This window comes from Lepidochelys kempii, chromosome 6, assembly GCF_965140285.1.
Source record: "Lepidochelys kempii isolate rLepKem1 chromosome 6, rLepKem1.hap1, whole genome shotgun sequence".
NCBI classification, from domain to species: Eukaryota; Metazoa; Chordata; order Testudines; family Cheloniidae; genus Lepidochelys; species Lepidochelys kempii.
This window is the reverse complement of record NC_136385.1, coordinates 105,607,645-105,629,544: the sequence shown is the minus strand read 5'-3', so window position 1 is coordinate 105,629,544 and position 21,900 is coordinate 105,607,645. Positions and strand designations below refer to the sequence as shown.

General features: G+C 42.5%; 1 protein-coding gene across 1 annotated transcript; it reads left to right on the top strand.

Annotated features, from left to right (window-relative positions):
• Positions 1 to 7,611: 7,611 nt before the first annotated feature.
• On the top strand, positions 7,612 to 15,859 carry LOC140913902 (alpha-1-antitrypsin). Its single transcript, XM_073350709.2, has 4 exons — positions 7,612 to 8,284; positions 10,213 to 10,483; positions 12,456 to 12,603; positions 15,656 to 15,859. Exons 1-4 carry the CDS (start codon positions 7,612 to 7,614, stop codon positions 15,857 to 15,859), a joined length of 1,296 nt encoding a protein of 431 aa, XP_073206810.1.
• Positions 15,860 to 21,900: the final 6,041 nt, after the last annotated feature.

Sequence of the window (21,900 nt, the reverse complement as noted above, 5' to 3'; positions counted from 1 at the left end):
AAGTTGGAAGACAGTCACCCTAACAATCACAGTCAACATTTCCAACTCTGAAAATTCATATTAATTAAGAAAAAAATTAAATGTATTTAGTTAGTTTATATTCCTGTTGGCCCCATATGATATTTCCTTTGTTAATACTATAGAAGATTTTGATAACTGGGCACCATATGATTGTTTTGACACAAGTTTAAGAGGTCCAGTGTTAGCAGTTGAGAGTAATAGAAAACAATAAATCACATCAATAAAACATTGACTCCTTTGTCTAACATGAACAAGGTCACATGCAGGACATGCACGAACCACAAAATCACGGACACAGAAATCTGGCACCCACCAGCCATAAAGGCGTCTCTTTCTGTGGATTCCATAGCCCTTTTTTTCATCTAGAATCATAGACCTCTCCAGTGCTGTGCTGCCCTTGGTGCCCCACGATGACTGTGCATTCTGATCCCCTCTACCGGACATTAATGCTGGTCCTTCTAGCAATAAAATTGTGGGGGTTTCCTACTGACTGTTAGTCTCACTCCAAGGGATGCATTATAACCAATTAGTTCAATGGTCAATGTATATGCTATTTCATATACAATCAATGTATATTAAATAGATTTCAGAGTAGCAGCCGTGTTAGTCTATATCCTCAAAAAGAACAGGAGGACTTGTGGCACCTTAGAGACTAACAAATTTATTTGATCATAAGTTTTCGTGGGCTACAGCTCACTTCATCGGATGCATAGAATGGAACATATAGTAAGAAGATATATATATGCATACAGAGAAGGTGGAAGTTGCCATACAAACCGTGAGAGGCTAATTAATTAAGATGAGCTATTATCGGCAGGAGAAAAAAACTTTTGTAGATGATCAAGATGGCCCATTTAGACAGTTGACAAGAAGGTGTGAGGATATTTAACATAGGGAAATAGATTCAATATGTGTAATGACCCAGCCACTCCCAGTCTCTATTCAAACCCAAGTTAATGGTATCTAGTTTGCATTTAATTCAAGCTCAGCGGTTTCTCGTTGGAGTCTGTTTTTGAAGCTTTTCTCTTGCAAAATTGCCACCTTTAAATCTTTTACTGAGTGGCCAGAGAGGTTGAAGTGTTCTCCTACCAGTTTTTGAATGGTTTCACAGTAGCAGCCGTGTTAGTCTGTATTCTCAAAAAGAACAGGAGGACTTGTGGCACCTTAGAGACTAACAAATTTATTTGAGCATAAGCTTTCGTGGGCTACAGCTCACTTCATCAGATGCACGAAAGCTTATGCTCAAATAAATTTGTTAGTCTCTAAGGTGCCACAAGTCCTCCTTTTCTTCTTGTGGTTTTTGAATGTTATGATTCCTGATGTCAGATTTGTGTCCGTTTATTCTTTTGTGTAGACACTGTCTGGTTTGGCCAATATACATGGCAGAGGGGCATTGCTGGCACATGATGCCACATATCACGTTGGTAGATGTGCAGGTGAACGAGCCCCTGGTGGCGTGGCTAATGTGATTAGGTCCCATGATGGTATCACTTGAATAAATACATGGACAGAGTTGGCATCAGGCTTTGTTGCAAGGATAGGTTCCTGGGTTAGTGCTTTTATTGTGTGGTGTGTGGTTGCTGGAGAGTATTTGCTTCAGGTTGGGGGGCTGTCTGTAAGCGAGGACTGGTCTGTCTCCCAAGATCTGTGAGAGTCGGGGATCATTTTTCAGGATAGGTTGTAAATCTTTGATGATGCGCTGGAGAGGTATTAGTTGGGGGCTGAAGGTGACAGCTAGTGGCGTTCTGTTATTTTCTTTGTTGGGTCTGTCCTGTAGTAGGTGACTTCTGGGTACTCTTCTGGCTCTGTCAATCTGTTTTTTCACGTCAGGAGGTGGGTACTGTAGTTTTAAGAATGCTTGATAGAGATCTTGTAGGTGTTTGTGTCAGTCTGAAGGATTGGAGCAAATGCGGGAGACAGACCAGTCCTCACTTACAGATAACCCCACAACCTGAAGCAAATACTCTCCAGCAACCACACACCATCTTAATTAACTAGCCTCTTACAGTTTGTATGGCACCTTCCACCTTCTCTGTATGTGTATATATATATCTTCTTACTATATGTTCCATTCTATGCATCCGATGAAGTGGGCTGTAGCCCACGAAAGCTTATGCTCTAATAAATTTGTTAGTCTCTAAGGTGCCACAAGTACTCCTTTTCTTTTTACTAATTAGATGTAAATTGTAGGATAATAGATGTATAGGACTGATAAGTATTTAGGAGTGATGAGTGTGTTAGGTATATAAGTAAAGCCTAGCTGAAATGCAAGGCCTACAGGCTGAGACCCCTAAGACTATAGCGTAGCCAGACAAGGCCATAGGCTTAAAAATACTTGACATGAGTGGGTGACCTAGGAATAATCCTTTGTCCCAAAGCTCACAAGATTACTGTGAAGATGTGCCAATAGGTGATTGCAATAGACTGCAATGTATTGTCCGAGACCACGAGATACCTTATTGTAACATCTTTAAATAACTCTTCTGACCGCAGGGTTCATGTTGTCCATAAATGCTAATAAGAATAAGAGGAACTATGACCAACCTATGAAAAATGCAGCACCCTAACATTAATGGGGATAGAAATACAGATAAGGGAAAGCGGGCTGACTTTATGCATATGCATTATGTGTTACACATAGTTAGAATTACAATATATAAAGGGTTTCCCAGTTGGGTAAAAGTGGGAATACCCTTGGGAAAACCCCAGCAGAAACTATCCCTCTACTGATGATCATCTGGTGAGAGGTCCATTGGATCCTGGAACATCTTTCAGGATGTGAGTCTGACTACAGTTATAATTATTGCGTAGGATTTCTATATCATGGATAATTGTAATTTTACTTACTGCTTTAATAAAATTTGTAGTACAGATAAGACTTTGTACTTGTGATTGTGTCTGTTGTCATTATCCTTGGCCTTTGTGTGTTCCTAGAGCCTACAAATCTGAGAGAAGTGCCAGAGGAAATTTCACTCTGTTGATCTTGAAACTGTAGCAACCAGAGCCAAACACATGGTGGCGTAATACAACATCTCTAAATTCTCTTTAACTATAAACAGTGGGCATTTGACCCTCCATGCCAGAAAAGCAGTTTCATCTCTGTTTGCTCTGCATCCTTTCAGATAACTTCTATTTGCTCTGTTTAATGTTTAATAGTGAAAACTCTGCGTAACAATATTAACGCAATATAAATAACAGGCAAGGAGTTGTGCAGATTAGATGCACCCAGCAGGATCCTTCTGACTGTACTGTAAGTACGGCCATATTTTATCCAGAGAGGCACGGGTCACTTGCTGGAGGATTCTCTGCTCCTTGAAGTCTTTAAACCACGATTTGAGGACTTCAATAGCTCAGACATAGGTGAGAGGTTTTTCGCAGGAGCGGGTGGGAGAGATTCTGTGGCCTGCATTGTGCAGGAGGTCGGACTAGATGATCATAATGGTCCCTTCTGACCTTAGTATCTATGAATCTATGAAACTCACTTCAGCCAACTGATATGCAATTTCTTTTATGGGATTTCACTCAAGTATGGATAACTGTTCACTATACCTGTTACAATTTATCCTGTCTGTGCAGCCTTTCTGAAGACCGCAATGATCCAGCAGACATTGATGTTCTAGTGAAAATGTGCTTTGAATGAAGGCATTTTTAAAAAAATTATTGGGAAACCTAGGGGCTAGATTAATCTAGTGATTTTAAGATATGGCCTGGCTACACCAAAATATGTGGGATTTCTTAGAATGTGTTAGCCAGTGTTGGAGCTGGTTGAAAGTAGAAAGAAAAGAAGTACTTGTGGCACCTTAGAGACTAACCAATTTATTTGAGCATAAGCTTTCGTGAGCTACAGCTCACTTCATCGGATGCATAAAGTGGGAAGTACAGTGAGGAGATTTTATATACACACAGACCATGAAAAAATACACATTGTAAGGAGAGTGATCACTTAAGATGAGCTATCACCAGCAGGAGAGTGGGGTGGGGGGAGAGAAAACCTTTTGAAGTGATAATCAAGGTGGGCCATTTCCAGCACATTTCCAGGAATTAACAAGAACTTCTGAGTAACAGTGGGGGGGTGGGGGGGAGGGGAATAAACAAGGGGAAATAGTTTTACTTAGTATAATGACTCAACCACTCCCAGTCTCTATTCAAGCCTAAGTTAATTGTACCAATTTGCAAATGAATTCCAATTCAGCAGTCTCTCATTGGAGTCTGTTTTCGAAGTTTTTTTGTTGAAGGATAGTCACTTTGAGGTCAGAAATCAAGTGACCATAGAGATTGAAGTGTTCTCCGACTGGTTTATGAATGTTATAATTCTTGACATCTGATTTGTGTCCATTTATTCTTTTACGTAGAGACAGTCCAGTTTGCCCAATGTACATGGCAGAGGGGCATTGCTGGCACATAGAATCATAGAAGATCAGGGTTGGAAGGGACCTCAGGAGGTCATCTAGTCCAACCCCCTGCTCAAAGCAGGACCAATCCCCAATTTTTGTGGCATATATCACATTGGTAGATGTGCAGGTGAATGAGCCTCTGATAGTGTAGCTGATGTGATTAGGACCTATGATGGTGTCCCCTGAATAGATATGTGGGCACAGCTGGCAACAGGCTTTGTTGCAAGGATAGGTTCCTGGGTCAGTGGTTCTGTTGTGTGGTGTGTGGTTGCTGGTGAGTATTTGTTTCAGGTTGGGGGACTGTCTGTAGGCAAGGACTGGCGTGTCTCCCAAGATTTGTGAGAGCGATGGGTCGTCCTTCAGGATAGGTTGTAGATCCTTGATAATGCGATGGAGAGGTTTTAGTTGGGGGCTGTATCGTAGAGCTTGGCTGGATCTTGTGGATCGTGTGGTGTGGTCTGGGTGAAAGCTGGAGGCATGTAGGTAGGAATAGCGGTCAGTAAGTTTCCAGTATATGACCGTCGCTTATTAGCACTGTAGTGTCCAGGAAGTGGATCTCTTGTGTGGACTGGTCGAGGCTGAGGTTGATGGTCGGATGGAAATTTGTTGAAATCATGGTGGAATTCCTCAAGGGCTTCTTTTCCATGGGTCCAGATGATGAAGATGTCATCAATATAGCGCAAGACTTGCCCCATAACCTCACCCAGACCACACCACACAATCCATTGTCTACAGCCAAGCTCTACGATACAACCACATTTGCTCCAACCTCTCAGACAGAGACAAACACCTACAAGATCTCTATCAAGCATTCTTACAACTACAATACCCGTCTGCTGAAGTGAAAAAACAGATTGACAGAGCCAGAAGAGTACCCAGAAGTCACCTACTACAGGACAGGCCCAACAGAGAAAATAACAGAACGCCACTAGCCGTCACCTTCAGCCCCCAACTAAAACCTCTCCATCGCATTATCAAGGATCTACAACCTATCCTGAAGGACAACCCATCACTCTCACAAATCTTGGGAGACAGGCCAGTCCTTGCCTACAGATAGTCCCCCAACCTGAAACAAATACTCACCAGCAACCACACACCACACAACAGAACCACTGACCCAGGAACCTATCCTTGCAACAAAGCCTGTTGCCAGCTGTGCCCACATATCTATTCAGGGGACACCATCATAGGGCCTAATCACATCAGCCACACTATCAGAGGCTCATTCACCTGCACATCTACCAATGTGATATATGCCATCATGTGCCAGCAGTGCCCTCTGCCATGTACATTGGGCAAACTGGACTGTCTCTACGTAAAAGAATAAATGGACACAAATCAGATGTCAAGAATTATAACATTCATAAACCAGTCGGAGAACACTTCAATATCTCTGGTCACTCGATTTCTGACCTCAAAGTGACTATCCTTCAACAAAAAAACTTCGAAAACAGACTCCAATGAGAGACTGCTGAATTGGAATTCATTTGCAAATTGGACACAATTAACTTAGGCTTGAATAGAGACTGGGAGTGGTTGAGTCATTATACTAAGTAAAACTATTTCCCCTTGTTTATTCCTCTCCTTCCCCCCCCCCCCCACCTCCGTTCCTCAGACTTTCTTGTTAATTCCTGGAAATGTGCTGGAAATGGCCCACCTTGATTATCACTTCAAAAGGTTTTCTCTCCCCCCACCCCACTCTCCTGCTGGTGATAGCTCATCTTAAGTGATCACTCTCCTTACAATGTGTATTTTTTCATGGTCTGTCTGTATATAAAATCTCCTCACTGTACTTCCCACTTTATGCATCCGATGAAGTGAGCTGTAGCTCACGAAACTTATGCTCAAATAAATTGGTTAGTCTCTAGTTTGAAAGTAGGACTTTCCATTCTGTGGAATATTCTGACATTTAAAGAAATCATTCTGAATCAGAACAAAAAATTAAGTTTGAATTTTCCTTTGAAACAAAATTCTCCTTCTCCCCCAAAAATTCTTTTCAGTAAACTGAAGTGTTTAATTTTGATAACATTAAAAGATCATGTTTCTGTTTTGACTTTTTGGTATTAGTTTATTTTATATTGTTTTTATATTCATATTTTATAAAATATGAACATATAAATATACAAAATAACTTTAAGAGCAAAAGAGAAAAGAAATATAAAATCACTTGATTTTTTTCTAAATAAAACTTCATTAGAGTTGACATAATCCTTTGGAATTTTTCTATTTTGCTGAATCAGCAGTTTGTGGCAGAAAAGTGTTCCAGCTGAGCAACTTTAGCAAACACATTCTTACATGTTTTAAAACTCTAGCCTTAACAAAGCAGGTTATTCTTTAGTACATACAAGCTGGTAGAGTTGTAGCCTAATAGATAGAAAGAGACAGATAAGCATAAAAAACAAAAAGGGCAAGTCTATCAGTTACTGACATGTAAAGAGCCTTTAGATTTCTTTATTTGATTTATTCCTGTAGTTATGATGCTACAGAAAGCTCAGCACCATTTGTTATTCCCTTTTGCTAAAGTTCATCAAAATTACAGTACTTAAAGTCAGGGATAGGTGACTTAGTTTTGACATTCCAGATAGGGCACTTCCCTATAATGTTTGTTCAGCTTTAACAGTGGACCCGATTCTCAGTTGAATCCAGATTATACTGCCATACAGGGAAATGTGGGTGGTGGTGGTGGTGGTGGTGGGGTGCTAGCAGAAGTTAGAGCTGCAAAAGTCCAGCTCCAATTTGTGCCACTGGCACAAGGTCCCTAATTTATCCTAGGGATGCAGTGGACGATCATCACAGTGGAGCTCCATTCTGCTAAAGTCTCTCCCAGCCTACACTCACCTGAGTCCCTTTCATACACTCTCACACTACAAAACACCGCTACTCTAGGATGTCTGAGTGGCACAAAGTGGATGATGCTAACTGAAGAATCCAGCCCAGAGTCTCCTCCTACCACACCTCCCTTTTCCCTTTCTCTGATTCCCAACCTGGCCTGCACTCTCAACCTCAGAGACTCTACCGTCAACCCCACTCTCTTTCCCCCCATAATCTCCCAATTGACTGGAGGGAGGAGGACTTGCCATGAGGGGAGAGAGAAAAATAACCGTTGGATCACAAATAGCACAGGGAAGGGGGGAACATTTCCATGACTAATGACTATTCCATTCTTTTGTTTTTAAAGGAATAGTTCCAAAGGAAAATGAAGTCCATCCTCTGTCTGTGTGTGTTACTTGCTGGGCTTCATGCTGTTGTCTTGTCTCATCATGTACCTGACCACCACAATGACCAGGATAGTCAGACAGATATTAATCCCCCACAGCAGCTTAGCTCAGTTGGAAGCAATGGTGTAACTGAAAATATGACCTTTCTCCAAGTAACTCCTAGCAATGCTGACTTCGCATTTAGATTCTACAAGCAGATTAAATCAGAAGCAGCTGACAAGAACATTTTCTTCTCTCCTCTGAGCATCTCCACTGCCTTTGCAATGCTGACGTTAGGTGCCAAGTCAACCACTCTAAGTCAAATTCTCCAAGGACTCTCCTTTAATCTGACAGAGATTGAGGAGAGGGAGATACATGAAGGTTTTCATCACCTCCTCCAGATGTTAAACCATCCTGACAGTGAGATCCAGCTGAATATGGGAAATGCCCTTTTTATAGATGATCAACTGAAACTACTAGAGAAGTTTTTGGAAGATGTCAAAACTCTGTATGAGTCTGAAACTTTTCCTATTAACTTCCAAAATTGTGCCGAGGCTGAGAAACAGATCAATGATTACATAGAGAATAAAACCCATGGGAAAATTGCCAATTTAATCAAGGATCTTGATCCACTCACTGTAATGATTCTTATCAACTATATTTTCTTTAAAGGTAAGATGTTCTACAGATCAGTACATGTTGCACATACAAGCTATGGAATTCCAATAGTGGTCTAAGACAAATAAACTGCTTTTTTGTCAACTGCTTATTATGTCTATGAGATTACCCAACTTGAGACTCATGCCTTGTCAACTTTTTTAAGCATTTCCAGGAAACTTATAGTCATCCTAATTGGAAATTTTGGTTATAATTAGGCACCTAAATCAAGGGCACTGGAATCTTTGTAGAAGGGGGAGGGGAGCAAAAGCCAAAATGGATTCCTGTGGCCCTTCTCCCCTAATCCTGCACTCCCTCATGGCCCTAGTCCCCTCCTCACATAGCACCCCCAGGGCCTCTAGCACTTGATCCTGCCAATCTCCTACCTCCTGTGGCTGCATGTAGGTCAATGGGAACCAGTCGCACAGCCCATGCTCCTTCTGTCCTTTCCACCAGCTACTGTCTGGCACCTACAGCACCGTGATCAGCTCCCCTGACAAAACACAGCCCCTACCGGCACTGCTTCCCCCCAAACTATGCCCACATTAAAAAGTGAGGGGCATGGCTCTCCCACTTTCAAAAGTTGGGTGGACAGGCTCCATGTCCCCCCAGTTCACCTAAATCCATATTTAGTCACCCGAACAAGATTATAACTATGTTATTAGGCATGCCAAGCAACTATTGCTTGGAAGTGAATGGGAGTTACAGGTTCTCCTCACCCCTGTAATGCAGGCCAGTTTAATCGTACTACCTAAATACAGAGATAAAAAAGGAAAGAATCCAGAATTCTATTTTTTTCACTGATGTTTTGTTGTCCCTGGGATGTTCCCAGAATGGACAATGGTTGATCTTTGCACATTTATTTGCCTGATACTCATTTAAGTATTATAACTGAAGGCAATATATTCTACCAGTGGTACCCAGGAGCCATGAAAGGGTGTATTTGAGACCAGGAAAATTTCTTGCCAAAATGGATAGCTATTTAACTGAGGAGAAAGTGGTCATGTGGTACTCTGGTGAGGCAGTGTATAAGAAAGGCAATAGGCACTGATCCTGTGCCATAGAAGTCAGTGGGTGCCATACCACTGACTAGAGTGGTGCAGGTCAGGCTTATAATGCATAGGAGCAGGCTGGAACTAGCAGAATTGTGGGGTAGGTCCTACGGTAACATTTTAAACTTTGGTTAATTTCAGTCAACTCTATAAAAACACATCCTTTTCAGCAGCTTGGAAAGCATGTGCTTTCCCATTTGTGGCTAGTAAGCTGCATCATCTGTGCTAACATTTTACAAGAAACAGAGAATCATAGAATATCTGGGTTGGAGGGGGCCTCAGGAGGTCATCTAGTCCAACCCCATACTCAAAGCAGGGCCAATCCCCAATTTTTGCCCTGGGTCCCTAAATGGCCCCCCCTCAAGGATTGAACTCACAACCCTGGGTTTAGCAGGCCAATGCTCAAACCACTGAGCTATCCATCCTCCCCAAGGAGAAGGAAAGGAAATTAAATATAAACAAAATTTCAATTTAGCTCCCTCTTACAGACCCATGTCTCGAGATTTATACTGCGAGGCGTGAGTAGAAGAAATTTAGGTAAAATGAAAAAGCAGTTAAATTTATTAATTAATCTGGAGCTCTATCAGATTGAGGGGCCTCAGTTTAACAGCACAGAAAGTTATAATACTTGGTCACTATTCTTTTCTCAAAGCTACAGATTTAAAGAAAACCACAGTATTAGTTCATTTCACTTGTTTGGCTTTCATCAGGACTACTTGCTATTGAAATTGTCTGGCTAGCTGGCCGCAGGGCAAATGTCCCGTTTTTCAAACGAGCATGCAGTTGACTTAAACTTCAAATATAGACTTGTTACATTTAAATTAGTCTGATATGTGTTTGAAATTTCTCTTTCCCAGTATTTTCAACTGCATTCTTTCTTTTTCTCATCAGCTCGTTGGGAAAATCCTTTCAATAGTTTGTTCACCAAGGAAGATGACTTTTTTGTGGATGCAGAAACATCTGTCAAAGTTAACATGATGAACAGTAACAAAAGGTATAACACATACCATGATGAGGAGCTGTCTTGCTGGGTGGTTGAAATCCCATACAAAGGAAATGCTGCTGCAGTATTTATTCTGCCCGATGAAGGGAAAATGGAGCAGGTGGAGGAGGCGCTGTTGAAAAAAACTGTGACTAAATGGACAAAATCACTTCAACAAAGGTAACCGTTTAACTGCTACTACGCCTAGGTATATTTGCTGTAAAATCGGCTAGAATTGGAAATGAAGAGAAAACATTCCATTCAGGGCTAGGCTGTGGCTGTAGATACAGCCCTAAGACTGGGCAATGCATTGCATACTGCCCTAAGGGAGAGCACTGGAAGAACTAGTGCCTCAGACAGACACCTCTGAAGTATAATGCCTCCCAGATTGCCCCTCTTGCTTCAGCTCTTTTGGCTAGAGAGCTGGCTGGAACATGGGCACAAAGCCATCCCTCTGCCCTTTCAGCACCCCTCTATGACGGAATGCACCAGTGTTCACACCTTACACACTATTGTAATAATCTTTGTACAAAACATGCCTTGTGAAGTATCATTTGAAAACGAATGACTTTCTGTAAGTTATATCACTGTTAAATCTACATACAAGATTCTATGTAAAGTTATGAATTTCCCCTGAATGACGTTGGTATCACATGTTCATACCCGCATAGCCCTATGAGGCAGGAGTGGCTAAGCAAGTCTATCTTAAATAAAGGAATGTGGGTTTACCTCAATTTACATATAACTAGTACATAAGGTCCTTGAGACAGCAAGAGAGAGACAAGGCAAACCTGCATTTCAACATACACGGGGGAGTAAAAAGAGTATGGGGACACCTTCACTCACACCCCCAAACTCCCATGGCTTTCTTTACTGTTTAAATAAACTTTGCTGTGAGGGGTAAGCCTCAGAAGAATCTACTTCAAAGAGAGACTAGACTATAGAAGTGGGGGGCAAAAACCAGGGATTCTTTCTCTCTCCCTTTTCATCTCTCACTCTTTCACCTAAGAAGACAAAAGAAACCAGCTGTTTGGACTTTGGGGGCAGATCCTGACTTAAGTATTTGGTCAGCGATGTTGCTGGGAAAATGTGGCAAGAATTTTACCTGGAACCATGTTTGTTAAGTTTAGTTACTAGAAAGAGTTTTCTCTTTATTTCTCTTGTAACCATTTCCGACTTTAAGGCCTTATTCTTGTACTCACTTAAAATCTCTCTTTGTAGTTAAATAAAGTGGTTTCATTCTTTAATAAAAACTAACCCAGTGTTGCATTCAAACTGAATTATTTGGGTAACTCCATTTAGAGTAGCAAATTGTTGGAGATTATTTCCTTACAGCAGCAACAGACCTAATATATCTGAACTGTCCAGGAGCAGGGTGGGCAGTGCAGAACACACATTTTTGGTGGAAAATTGAGGACTAGAAGTGTGTGAAGGTCACTCTGCAAGTAGTAAGCAAGGCTGCTGGAAGCCAGAGTGTGTCTGCTGTGCTGCTGACAGGCTGCTGGAGTTGGACCAGCTGGACCAGGGCTGTGGCTCTACACAGACACTCATGCTGCCAGACTGACTGTGAGAGACCCAGGATGGAAGCTACAACAACAGAGCACTGTGAGGCATCCAAGATTGCAGGGCAGGTGGTAACAGAGCCCCTCACTGGTCTGAATTGCACCCTGGAATGTGTTACTCTCCCAGTCCAATTGTTTCAGGGAGCCAGTGAAAGAATCCAGTGTAGCCCATGCAATCCCCTGGGAACTCTTATGGGTGTACCCCGGTTATGCCACACAAGGTGGGGACATCCCTACTTCTCCTGCATTCACTTGAGCAGCTGTATTATAGGTAGGGACAAACCAGCCCTATATAAGGTAATGCACTTTACTAGTCTCTATATCGGATCAAATAATCCAAACGATAGTTTTCTAAAACCAGCACAGTAGTCACATGTAGTTAAACAAAAATAAAACTCATGGGATTGTAATTTTGCTGTCCATTTGCTGTAAAATGGGACAATAATATTTACTTCCCAGATTGGGGCATTGTGAGGCAAATTCATTGGCAGCTGAGATCCTTGAGTGCTCTACATTATCCAGCTGTAAATATTTAAGTATCCAGCCATTTGACAATAATTCACCAGAGTTTTGTGTTTCTTTTTGAACAGAGAAATCAACCTATACATTCCAGCATTCTCTGTATCTGGTACCTATGATGTCAAAGAGCTGTTTGAGAAAATGGGTGTGGTCGATGTGTTCACTGACAAAGCTGATCTGTCTGGAATCACTGGGCACTCTAACCTGAAGGTGTCAAAAGTAAGTTTGTAAAATACAGATGGTGCTAAATGGAATTGTCTCTTGTTTTCTTTTGAAATGACCAATTCCAGCATCCAGTCAGGTCACTGGTAAAATGCTTAGCCAGCAAGGACAGGCGAGACAGAGCTGTAGCATAAGGAGGACAGACCCACAGATTAGCACTTAGTCTTTCCTCAAATTAAGCATTAATTTGCTTATTATAATGAATACACAGGCTCTGTGAGCTTACTTGACCTTCTGGAATGTCCTGTAAAGTCAGTACCATCAGGGAGGGAAAAGGACAGGGAAAAATGCAATTGTAACTATTGTTAACATAAAATAATTAATATGTAAAATGGTATGGCAAGAGTTTGCAAATACGGAATCTTATTCTATGATAAGTATTTATATGACCCCTCCTTACTGTAGTAGCTAAGCATCTCATAAATTTTAATTATTTATCCCCACAATATCCCTGTGAAGTAGGGATTTACAGATGAGAAATGAAGTACAGGAAGGCTCAGTGACTTGCTCCAGGGCACACAGGAGGTCTATGGCACCATCCTTCCCAATACTTTTACACTTACTGAGTAGTGCCTTATACAATAAGTTGGCAGATTGACCATGGACTATGATGTCACAGAGTAAGTATCAGAATTTTGCCATGAATCAGTAGAAGGAAATAAGAGAGAGAAGGTTGATGAGGTAATGTCTTTTATTGAACCAACTTCTGCTGGTAAAGGAGGAAAGTTTTCAGGTTTGATGCAGCTCTGCCTCAGGTCTGGATAAGGTCCAGACAAGGTTGGACAAATTCAGGGTGGGATAAATTAAGCATAAGGATATACACATGCTGTAGGAGACTACTTAAAATGAAGCGAGTAATTAAGGGTTAGCAAGGAACAGGGTGTGTTAGAAATCATTGTAATGAGACAATACTACATATTGCGATAGACATGGATCTTGAAATTATAAAAAAAAATTACAAAAACACCTTTTCACCTGTGGGCAAACACAAAGGGATCACTCCATATCTGATCTCTCAGCCCTCATGCTCAAAGGAAACCTGTACAACACCTTTAAAAGACAAGCCTGGTAAACTAAATTCATAACTTTGCTGGATACAAAGAACTATGGACTTACAGATGAATTGAGCAATAAAATCAATGTAACACTTTGAACATACCCTGCTGCTTGCTTCCCCTTAATTGCCCACTTCATTCTAAGTGGTCTGCTAGAGCATGTGTGAACCCTTTATGCTTAACAATCTCTCCTACCTTGTATTTGGCTGTGACACTCTGGTTACCTTCTCCAGATCTGACAAAGAGCTCGGTGGAGTTCAAAAGCTCGTCCCTTCTACCAGCAGAAGTTGGTCCAATAAAAGCTATTACCTCACCTGCCTTAACAATGAGGAGTCCTTGTGGCACCTTAGAGACTAACAAATTTATTTGGGCATAAGCTTTTTTGGGCTAAAACCCACTTCATCAGATGCATAGGGTGAAAAATTCAATAAGCAGTATATAGATTACAGCACATGAAAATATGGGAGTTGCCTTACCAAGTGGGGGCTCAGTGCTAACAAGGCCAATTCAATCAAGGTGGAAGTGGCCTATTCTCAACAGTTGACAAGAAGGGGTGAATATCAACAGAGGGAAAATTACTTTTTGTAGTGCTAACGAGGCCAATTCAATCACTGTGGACATCGCCCATTCCCAACAGTTGACAAGAACATGTGAGTATCAATAGAGGGAAAATTACTTTTTGTAGTAACCCAACCACTCCCAGTCTTTATTCAGGCCTAATTTGATAGAGTCCAGTTTGCAAATTAATTCCAGTTCTGCAGTTTCTCATTGAAGTCTGTTTTTGAAGATTTTTTGTTGAAGAATTGCCACTTTTAAGTCTATTATTGAGTGACCAGAGAGATTGAAGTGCTCTCCTACTGGTTTTTGAATGTTACAATTCTCGATGTCTGATTTGTGTCCATTTATTCTTTTGCATAGTGTCCCTAGTGGTGCCCCTAGCCTGTGTTTGTCAGAGGGTGCAGATGGATGGCAGGAGAGAGATCACTTGATCATTACCTGTTAGATTTACTCCCTCTGGGGCACCTGGCATTGGCCATTGTCGGCAGACAGGATACTGGCCTGCCTGGATTTTTGGTCTGACCCAGTGTGGCCATTCTTATGTTCTTATGCATAGAGACTGTCCGTAAAGACTCCCATCTTTTCATGTGCTGTAATATATATACTGCTTACTGTATTTTTCACTATATGCATCTGATGAAGTGGGTTTTAGCCCATGAAAGCTTATGCCCAAATACATTTGTTAGTCTCTAAGGTGCCACAAGGACTCCTTGTTGTTTTTGCTGATACAGACTAACACAGCTACCACTCTGAAACCTCTCACCTGCTTTGTCTCTCTCATACCCTGGGAGGAACACAGCTACAACTGCAAACTGCAAACAATGTAAGGAAATACTAATTTGAGTTGCATTAAGGAGAACAAAGTGAGAGTTAGTTCTTAGTGTAGCTCCAAAGAGTAAAAGAGAGAGGTTCACATTTGCACTGTAAAATACCAATTCACTGTACCCAAGAGAGAAATGTATTAGGCAACGGTACACCAGGAAGGTCAGCTACCTAGCTTCTTTCCCTCCTATGTTGCTTGTCACCATTTATCTTGAATTGTCTTCTATTTTCTGCTGCAAAGTAACTCTCTGATGCATAAAGGCACTAGAGTTGTTTGTGATGATGAGACAATTCTTCAGTAATGTTAAACAATTAATTAAGGGAGTCCCCCTCTTTGTGGATGAGTGAACAAGGGATTTGACACATGCAATTTAATCTATTCATATTGTTGTGCCTGACCCTTCCGAAGATTCATAGGCAAAACTCCTATCGAAATCAACGATAGTTTTGCCTGGATTGGGAATGTAGGGTTGGGTTATGTTTTGTGCTGTCAGTCCTGTACTCATTCTGTTCTTCTTTCTTAATAGCTGTGGTTTAAATAGGAGCAAGTTCATCTCCAGCTGTTGCTCCCTGTTTTATGCTCACACTGTGATCTCTACTTCATTTCCTTATAGGCTGTTCACAAGGCCGTGGTGGATGTCCATGAGAATGGTACTGAGGCTGCAGCAGTCACTATCGTGGAAATTGCATACACGTCTCTTCCCTTCCCTCAACCTCTTACCATTAAGTTTAACCGGCCTTTCCTGATGATAATTGTTGATAAAAATACCCAGAGCATCCTCTTCATGGGGAAAATTGTAAATCCTACTAAAAAATAATTGTACTCTCACTGTACATGTCCCAGTGCTTCAAAGGAGTTGTTTTTAAATTCCCAGGAGTATGTGCACGTACCACAGACCACTTGGTGCCAGTGATTGTAACTAAATTGCAGTTGACCTAAATTCCAAGCAAATAAAACATGAGTGTGGGGTAACTCTTTGCCTGCAAACAAACAGCCTGGTATTTCTGTGAATTGGGCATGTATTCGTAAACATCTCAGGTAAATGGGAGAGAAAGCCTTTATAACTAGGTGACCAGATAGTAAATGTGAAAAATCAGAATGGGGGTGCGGGGAATCGGCACCTAAATAAGAAAAAGACCCCAAAATTGGGACGGTTCCTATAAAATCGGAACATCTGGTCACACTACTTGTAGGCAATGCTGATAACGAGTGGGGGCTGCAGAGTACAGTCTAGCCTAGCTTCCTCCATTCCGTGCCCCTGTGCGTTAATCATATTTTCTAACTGACAAAAGGGACACTGAGGTGTGGAAGTGGGAGGTCACAGGGAGCTGGTTTGTAAGCATAAGGGAGGTTGGTGGAGATGTCAGAAGTAAAAAAAGCTGCTCAGTCCTCTCTGCTGTCCTACCCCTTCCCCTTTTCAGAATAAAAACTGGGGCATTTCACAGCTAAACAGCAGAATGGAAGAAGACTGAATTTCTCTCTCTGTGACCCCTTCTGGTTCTCTCCTAGTCCCAAACTCTCTACCTCCAATTTAGTCTTCCCCACTACATCATGCCCACCAACCCCACCAATTCACCAACTGATTCCATTGTCCCTTACACTCAACCTTGCCTGCCTAGGCCATCCCACTCATGGGATCTGCTCAGCTCCCTCTAACCCAGCCCCAGCGCAGGAACACCCACTGTACCCACCTGTCCCTTCCTCCTACAACCCCTCCCAAGCTCACAGCAACCCCTTTCTGCTCTGAAACCCTCTCCCAACTAACACCACCTGGGTCAAAACACAAAAATATAAAAAACCCTTGGAGACCTTTCCCAGAGGTCATAGTCCTTCCCCCTCCAACCTGACAGCCACCACCAGGCTCACAATCCCCTTTTCTCCACAACTCTAACTCCCACCTCCATGCCCAGAACCTCCGCCCTCAACTCACTCTTGTTGCTGGATACAGAAAAACAGGAGCAGAGGCAGCAGGGAGGGACTGTGGCTGTAGGGAACCCTTTACTCTGAATAAACTTCACAGAAGCCTGGAAATCCTCTTCTGTCCTCTCCCTCTATTGCTTGTAGCCCATGAGCTACACGCAGGATCTCTAGAAGCTGGAGTTTGCAAGAAGCATTGCAGAGAGCAGCTAGATGAACTGGAACCTAGATCCTAAGGCTGCTAGGTGAAATCCAGCCTCATAGAAATCCCTGTGACAAGAAGTGTTACTGCTTCCTGCAGTACTTCAGCCATACAACACAATATAGCTCACAACTGTGGCATCATTAGTGGAGTTTAGCTCCTTTAGCCATTTATGTCCTGCCACCCCTGGCAGACAGAGTCACTTTCACTTTTTCTCAATGTTGTAATTCAGGCAACTCATAAGTCACGCAAACTCCCCTGGAACAGAAGATTCCAAAAGGCTTCTGTGAGATCTTTGTTTAAGATGCAGTGTCTCACTTGAGTAGTTCTGGACTAGACTCTTTACACTGGTATATGGTCACTAAGGATAGGCTGTGATTAGAGGGGTGGGAGGGAGGCATATGTATTGTATCTTCTGGATCTGATGTTCCAACCAACCATACACACTCAGTGTCTCAGCCCACTCCTCCTGGTAGCTGGCTAGCTGCTCCTCCTCCATCTACTGGGTCTCCACAATCAAGTAGACCAAGTCCAACACACAGTAAAGATGCCATCTAATGGGATAACCTGTTATCTGGTCATTCAAAAGCCAAGCAATCCCATTATCACAGGTAGGTGATGAGATGCAGTCAGAATATTTCCAATGCAGTTGCCCCTTAGTCTATAGTCGTGATTTTGAAGCCTGCAAATTCTTACTTAAAGGGCAGGGAGGGAAATCAGGCTTTTAATTTATTTATTTAGATTATATTCCTATTGGCACCATGTGATTTCTCCCTTGTGAACAGTATAGAGACTTTGATAATTGGGCAGCATGTGGTTGTTTTGATATAAAATCAAGAGGTCCAGGGTTAGAGGTTGAGTGTAAAGGAAATCAGTAATCCACCTTCCAGCCATGCTAACAAAAGATTGACTCTTGGGTCTAACATCAACAGGGCCATATGCAGAAACCACAAAATCCATGCCTGAAATCTAGCCTCAGCCTCCTGGATCTCCAATCAGACATAAAGAGTCTCTCTTTGAAGAGTCCATGGCCCATTCTTCACCTATGGCACTGTGGACAACTCCAGTGCTGTGCTGCCATTCGCTCCCCCACCATGTCCACACACTCTGGTCGGACTTAGTGCTGGTCCAAACAGCAGTCAACCTGAGGGGTTTTTGCAACTGTTAGTCTCTGTAAGAGACGCATTGGGTAGTGTAGCTGTTCCTAGGCACAGATTTCTATTGGTGCTCTCTGATAGGCCCATATAGGTCCACGTAGGTGAGGAAAGTGTTTATGTGGGCTAGAGAGCTTCATTAAGATACGAGGTAACACCTGACAGGCCTAAAAACAAATGAGACCCAGCTGGGGAGGAGCTGAGTAGTTGCTATAAAGAAAGCAAGTCTAGAGCAGAAGAAAAAGAAAGATGGCAAAAAAAAATTGGATAAACAAAAAAAGGGGAAGAATATTTTTTTGAATTGTGCCCTAGAGCTGAGGATAAGGATGTACTTCAGGGGTTGGTACTGGTAGGAAAAATGAAGTGATTTTGTTTAGAGTACGAACTGGCCATTGTGGCTTGAACAAAAATCTTTTTCAAATAAATGGACACAAAGGTGGACTATGTCCACTCTGTAAGGTGGAAGAAAAAATTGAGCATCTTTGATGAGTATGTAAGGGCCTTGATAAAGAAAGGGGAAAGCTTTCTGAGGGATTCAAATGTCTTAAGGTAACAAAAGTTACATTATGTTATTTAGTAAAAATGTCAAGGAAATGGGGTAGTATTAGAAAGGTGTTTTTATATTATCTGAAGGATACAAGGCAGAGTGAGAGAATATAAACTGCTAAGTATTTAGGAAGTACAGTTGATGATGGCCATTCAGTCAAGTCTACTTCACCATGAGGAAAAAAGAAAGAAAGAAAAAGAAGAGAGTTGCAGGGAGAGAGAAAAGAACTTTGCAGTCACTCTGTTGATAATAGAATGTGGCAAGACTGAGGAGAACAGAAAGACTCGTGTTGGGGACAAAGCCCCAGAAGGGGCTGGGGGAAAGGCCTCAAGAAAAGCCTGTGCTAGGAAGGAGGCCAGGGAGACATCAACAAGGGATGTAATGGAGTGGACTTGGGCTCTTATCCTAGAGTCCCTGGACTCAAATGTGGTGGAGTGGGAGGGCCTGGGTTCCCCTACTGGTCTCCCAGAAAAGGTGGTGTAGAAACACCCTGACCAAGCGAGAGAAGAACTATTGGGATTGGAGTCAGGCCTCCCCAGGGAGAAAGCCCTATGAGGCGTCACTCTGCACAAGAGTAAGAGGACGATCCTCCAGAGTCCAGGAAGTGGAGAAGAGTCTGCAGTGGTCTGGGAAGGGGCTAAGAATTGTTTGTCTGAGTTTAATTTATCAGACTCTTTGGTATGTCCAATTAGTCAAAGTAAAGCATGTTCACATATAGAAGACAATGCTACTAACTACAATTAATGTATATTTCCACAGAGATAAGACATTAAGGGCCAAGTTTCAGAGTAACAGCCGTGTTAGTCTGTATTCGCAAAAAGAAAAGGAGTACTTGTGGCACCTTAGAGACTAACCAATTTATTTGAGCATGAGCTTTCGTGAGCTACAGCTCACTTCATCGGATGCATACTGTGGAAACTGCAGAAGACATTATATACACAGAGACCATGAAACAATACCTCCTCCCACCCCACTCTCCTGCTGGTAATAGCTTATCTAAAGTGATCATCAGGTTGGGCCATTTCCAGCACAAATCCAGGTTTTCTCACCCTCCGCCCCCCCACACACAAACTCACTCTCCTGCTGGTAATAGCCCATCCAAAGTGGCCACTGTCTTTAAAATGTGTATGATAATCAAGGTGGGCCATTTCCAGCATAAATCCAAGTTTAACCAGAACGTTGTGGCCCAACTTCATGATCACTTTAGATAAGCTATTACCAGCAGGAGAGTGGGGTGGGAGGAGGTATTGTTTCATGGTCTCTGTGTATATAATGTCTTCTGCAGTTTCCACAGTATGCATCCGATGGAGTGAGCTGTAGCTCACGAAAGCTCATGCTCAAATAAATTGGTTAGTCTCTAAGGTGCCACAAGTACTCCTTTTCTTTTTGCGAATACAGACTAACACGGCTGTTACTCTGAAACCTGTCATTATGCAAGGCACTGCATTTAGCCGTATGGAGTGGAAATCTATCAGCTGCATGAAAAAACTTGTACAGATACAGACAGACATCATCTTCCTTTCCAAATGCAAACAGATGGACATTGTACCAAAAGGACTGAAGGTAAAAAATCCATTACAATCTACATACAACACAGACGATGCTGACAGCTTGTGCCACACGCTCTCAAAGAAACTGCAGAATCACCTGATCAACATCCTCTACAGCAAACAGGGAAAGATTAAGAATGAGCTCTCAAAAATGGATACTCTCATAAAAAAACAACCTTCCACACAAACTTCCTCGTGGCTGGATTTTACTAAAACTAGACAAGCCATTTACAAAGCACACTTTGCTTCTCTACGAAAGAAAAAGGACACTAAACTTTCTAAACTACTACATGCTACAAGGGGCCACAGCAATGGTTCCCTCAACCCACCCAGCAATATTGTTAACCTATCCAACTATACTCTCAGCCCAGCAGAAGCAGCTGTCCTATCTCGGGGCCTCTCCTTCTGCCCCTCCACCCCCACGAACATGATACAGTTCTGTGGTGACCTAGAATCCTATTTTCGACATCTCCGACTCAAGGAATATTTCCAAAATACCTCTGAACAACATACTAATCCACAGAGGCCTCCCTACCAACATTACAAAAAGAAGGATTCTAGGTGGACTCCTCCTGAAGGTCGAAACAGCAGACTGGACTTCTACATAGACTGCTTCCGCCGACGTGCACGGGCTGAAATTGTGGAAAAGCAGCATCACTTGCCCCCATGACCTCAGCCATGCAGAACACAATGCCATCCACAGCCTCAGAAACAACTCTGGCATCATAATCAAAAAGGCTGACAAAAGGAGGAGCTGTTGTCATCATGAATAGGTTGGAATATGAACAAGAGGCTGCTCGGCAGCTCTCCAACACCACTTTCTACAAGCCATTACCCTATGATCCCACTGAGAGTTATCAAAAGCAACTACAGCATTTGCTTAAGAAACTTCCTGAAAAAGCACAAGATCAAATCCGCACAGACACACCCCTGGAACCCCGACCTGGGATATTCTATCTACTACCCAAGATCCATAAACCAGGAAATCCTGGGTGCCCCATCATCTCAGGCATTGGCACCCTGACAGCAGGATTGTCTGGCTATGTAGACTCCCTCTTCAGGCCCTACGCTACCAGCACTTCCAGCTACCTTCGAGACACCACTGACTTCCTGAGGAAACTACAATCCATCGGTGATCTTCCTGATAACACCATCTTGGCCACTATGGATGTAGAAGCCCTCTACACCAACATTCCACACAAAGATGGACTACAAGCCGTCAAGAACACTATCCCCGATAATGTCACGGCTAACCTGGTGGCTGAACTTTGTGACTTTGTCCTTACCCATAACTATTTTACATTTGGGGACAATGTATACCTTCAGATCAGCGGCACTGCTATGGGTACCCGAATGGCCCCACAGTATGCCAACATTTTTATGGCTGACTTAGAACAATGCTTCCTCAGCTCTCGTCCCCTAACGCCCCTACTCTACTTGCGCTATATTGATGACATCTTCATTATCTGGACCCATGGAAAAGAAGCC

What these genes read in the sequence shown, in the direction of transcription:
- LOC140913902 (XM_073350709.2), top strand. Translation starts at nt 7,612, where the DNA reads ATGAAGTCCATCCTCTGTCTGTGTGTGTTACTTGCTGGGCTTCATGCT. An exon ending in CAACTATATTTTCTTTAAAG is followed by an intron (nt 8,285 to 10,212) that starts GTAAGATGTTCT and finishes TTTTCTCATCAG; the next exon opens with CTCGTTGGGAAAATCCTTTC. An exon ending in ACAAAATCACTTCAACAAAG is followed by an intron (nt 10,484 to 12,455) that starts GTAACCGTTTAA and finishes CTTTTTGAACAG; the next exon opens with AGAAATCAACCTATACATTC.